Below are 4,379 nucleotides of genomic sequence, written 5' to 3'. Positions count from 1 at the left end.
AAAAAAAAAAAAAAAAAAAAAAAAAAAAAAAAAGGCAAAAGTAAACTTAAATATACTTCAACTACAATTCCAATGCTCATTCATCAAAAATTCAAGCACCATTTTGTAAGCTCCCTGACTGGCCAGCTCTCCCACCTCAAAAGTGCTACAGTTCTCTCTTGCAATGACTGTATAACTGAGTGGAAACCTACCTGGCTGAGGGCATGCACTAGGCTATACCTCTGATTTAGAAAGAGAAAATTCCATCAACCTCTTTGGGTGTATAAACTATATAATAAAACAAAATTCTATAGGGTACACTTCAACCTTATGTTTATGGACAGAGAATGACTTTTTAAATAACTACAGAACAAAGGATATATCTAATTGTCCTGATATCTGTTAATGAAAACAAACCACCCCAAAACTGAGTGGCCTAAAACAAAAAACATTTTTCTGTATTTCACAATTTTGTGGGATAGGAATTTGGATGAAGCTCAGCTGAGTTCTCCTTCTGTTCCACAGGGTGTTGATAAAAGTCATATGGCTGCATCTCACCAGTGGCTGGTCTAGTCTGGAGGGTACTGATTTTAGTCTTGCAGGAATGGCTAGAAGGTTAGGCTTAGCTGGAACTGTCAACCAGAGTGTATATATCACGTGTCTCCAGCCAGAAAATACTGGAGTATAGACTACTCACATGAGGGCTCAGGGCTGCAAGAGTAAGTGTTCTCATAAATGAGGTAGATGGGGTATGACCTTTTATGACACAGTCTCTGAAAGCACAGAGTGTTACATGTACCACACTGTATTGGTCAAAGTAGTCATGATTTCAACCAAGGGATGGGAACATGGGCACCATCTCTTCATGGGAAGATGTCAGAGAATGTGAGGCCAAGTTTTTAAATCCCCTGTATAACACATACTAAACATCTACTACACACCCAGTGCTATTCTAGATAATGTAGATGTATCATCAGGATGATACTTCCTGCCTGGGCTTCTTCCTTGAACTCTAAACCTGCCTGTGTAGCCCCCCTAAACATATTGCGTCTAAAACCAACTCCTAATCTCCTTTGAAACCTGCTCTGTGTTAAGTCATCTCGGTAAACCTTGATTCCACTCTTCCAGATGTTCTAGCTTTACAACTTGGAGTCATCAACAATTTTCTTTTCTTTTTTTGTCCAATCCATTAGTAAATCCTGCTGACCCTACCTTTAATCTATTTCCAGCATCTGACCACTTCTAGCCACTTCATTGCTAAGACTGGTCGAGCCACCATCCTCTCTTGCTTGGATTACTGTAATAATCTCCTACCTGGTCGGCCGGCTTCTGCACTTCCTGTCCCTAGTATCTATTTTCAAAACAGTAGTCAGATGATCCTTTTAACATGTCAGTTGGATTGCATCATTGCTCTGTCCATAATGCCCAGGTGGCTGTCCATTTTGCTTAGAGGAAATGCTCAAGTTTCAACAATGGCCTCCAGGGCCCTATATCATCTGACCCCACTCTCTCTGACCACTCTCTCCTTCACTTCCTCCAGCTCCAGTCATTCCTTGAGCACACCAATGAGCTTCTGCCTCAGGGCCTTTACATCTGCTATTACTTCTCTGTAGAATGTTCTTCCCTAAGATATCCACACAGTTCATTACTTCCCATACCTTTTTCAAGTTTCTGCTCAAATGCCACCTTCCATTGACACCTTTCTTGAAACGATTTCATTGAAAATAGCAGTCCATCTTCCTGCCTGACCATCCTTATTCCCTTCCCTGCTTTGTGTATCTACATTGCACTTACTGCCATTTGACCCATACACAGATTTGTTTGTCTTCTCTCACTAGAATATGAGTTTTAGGAAGGCAGGTATCTTCAACCATTTGGTTCACTGTTGCATCTCCAGCACCAAAGCAGGACCAGACGGCACAAAACATGTCCTCAACAAATATATGTTGAATAAGTGAGTATTTTGTTAATTTTAGAAAACAAAAAAAATCTTTCTTTCAAGATGAGAAACCACTCTTATTTCTCTTTTGATTTTTTTCTGTCTCTGAGCAGTGAAAGTTATATAATCATATTAGTTTATCCCATAAAAATGTGATTAGCTAACAAACATGCTCTTTTGTACATTTTTATCTAATTTGCCTAACATTCTTCCTGCTGTCCTATTATAATCCTTGCTAGCAATGCTTGGCTTGTAGTTGGCACTCAACAGTTGTTACTGACACAGGTAAGCTCATGTCCCAGCTCTGCTGCCAGCTGTGTGATACTGAGTAAGTGATAACATTGTCAGTTACCTCATCTATAATAAATGGGGCAATGGCATAGATCTCACTGTGTTGTCATCAGATAAACTGAAATGATGGATGCCAGTGCAGATCCTGGCCCATCAGAGATGGCAAAAATGTAAGTCAGTTTCCTTTTCTTACAGGCACACTACATATATTCAGCCTGGCACATTCTCATCAAGGAGGAGTTTCTCAAAACTTACTAAGTGGTACAGGAGAGGTGGGGGTGGCAGGGAGAACTCAGAGGAGGGAGATGAAGTCATCCCAACATGCCCCTGCTCACCCCTTTCCAAAACTCAGCTATTTGGACTGGAGTGATCTGCCACCGAGATAAAGATGCCCTGTGCCCCGAGACAAAGGAGAGCTTTTCCTGACCAGCAAAAGTTGAAACATATCCTGTGTCCTGATTTAAAACCAAACATGTGAGTGAGAAGCCACATGATTCATGGGAGAAAATTACTCGACTCCAAATGTATAATAAAAAAGTATGGAAGCAACACACACACATGCACATCAAAAGAAACTGACTTATTGAAGACGGAAATAGAGGAGAGTGGAGAATTGCAGAAGGAAAAAGGAAGATGTGGTCAGTCAGGCGAGACGTCTCCAACTATGCCAACAGCACTCAGCCATCCAAAGGGCAGGGAATGCTGGCGTGGGGCAGGGTACTTTTCCATACATCTCTATTTATACAAGCACCTCTGATAGTCTCACAAACTAGTTATTGTACCAGCAATTCACTTTCATGAGTGAAGGACCCAGGGCTCAGGGTAACAGGCACACTTGCCCCAGGCCACACAGTTAACAAGGAACAGAGCGCAATCTAGAGCCACAAGCCACAAAAGGGCACTGCACAGCCGGTTTCCCAGCACCAAGTACTGCCCTCTGACCAGGAGGCCCGCTAATCACTGTAGAGGCCGGATACAGTCCACAAGGGCAAGTAAACACAGTGAGAAGCCAGCGGGCGCTTCAACAGAGGATCTGGGAATAGGTCAGGAGTCCAGCTGGCTGGGTAGAGCTGGGCCACATGCTGTCATTCCTCAGCACCTCCTGTCCCCTCATACTCCAGGTGGCACAGGACATAGCACACTCCTCTTCCCTCCCACCTGCCCTGAGCAAAGCCAGTGTGAGCAGAAACGCACTGGCTGACACCTGACATGTCTATTCCCGCCCAGGAGGCAGGACGCACAGGCAGTTTTTCCGCAGGGCTCTCAAGTGGAAAGAACTTGACCTTCAAGAAAAGACACGCAGAAAGCCAGCAGCAAAACTGAGATAGCCTTACCCCTTCCATTGCTCTCCTCCAAGTCAGGGTCGGGGAGACAAGCCCAGCCTCCCAGAGCTGGGTCCCGGGGCCAACAATCCGCTTTCCTCGGTCTCTGCCAGCCAGGAAGCAATCACTTCGCACAGGACACACCTGAGCCCAGGCTCCCCACCTGCCCCATCTGAGCCGAGGCTCCTCCCTAGCCTGGGGCTGGGCCAGGGCCGGCCTCCATCCTCCCAGCTTGGTTTAGACCGGCACCTGCCGGGGGCTGGAGAGAGTCCTCTGTCTGCAGTCCTGCCAAGACCACCTCTTCTCAGCAAGCGGCTCTTCCCATTGCTCCCTTCTGGCTGGTCTAACAGTCACTCACTCTCCAGGGCATTTCCCTTTGTGCCCAGGCGGCGGGAGCTGCCGAGGAATGGGGAAGGCAGGCTCCTGTTAGTACAGACCCAGACCGTGCGGGCTGGATAGTGTGATCCCCGTTAGTAACAGCCTCCGCCAGCTCCGCCCTTGCAGACGACCACTTAATTTCACAAACCCTTTCTCACCGTCAGGGAAACCAAAGCCCAACAGGACAGCATGCCTAAGCCCACAGGGGGATTTAGTGGAGCCCAGAAAAGGAGCTAATATAAAGGAACACCCTGTTTTTGGCCTGGTATTTACCGAGGCATTTGGATTCCCATTTTAAAAGGTGAAGAAGAATGGCCGGGTGCGGTGGCTCACACCTGTAATCCCAGCACTTTGGGAGACCGAGGTGTGTGGATCCCTTGAGATCAAGAGTTTGAGACCAGCCTGGCCAACATGGTGAAACCCCATCTCTACCAAAAAATAAAAAATAAAAATAAAAAATAAAAAATAAA

General features: G+C 45.7%; 1 protein-coding gene across 3 annotated transcripts in view; it reads right to left on the bottom strand.

Moving 5' to 3' along the window:
• FYB2 (FYN binding protein 2) overlaps positions 1-3,962 on the bottom strand; it is a 106,982-nt gene extending 103,020 nt beyond the window's left edge. For all 3 annotated transcript variants that reach the window (XR_001886595.1, XM_017877263.1, XM_017877265.1), the window contains exon 1: positions 3,544-3,962. Coding sequence is in view for 2 of the 3 variants with exons in the window: in XM_017877263.1 (XP_017732752.1) it covers positions 3,544-3,552 (9 nt within the window). In the remaining variant the exon portion in view is untranslated. The remainder of the gene's footprint in view (positions 1-3,543) is intronic.
• Positions 3,963-4,379: the final 417 nt, after the last annotated feature.

Source organism: Rhinopithecus bieti, unplaced genomic scaffold (assembly GCF_001698545.2).
Source record: "Rhinopithecus bieti isolate Rb0 unplaced genomic scaffold, ASM169854v2 scaffold_6380, whole genome shotgun sequence".
NCBI classification, from domain to species: domain Eukaryota; kingdom Metazoa; phylum Chordata; class Mammalia; order Primates; family Cercopithecidae; genus Rhinopithecus; species Rhinopithecus bieti.
This window is presented reverse-complemented; position numbering and strand designations above follow the sequence as displayed.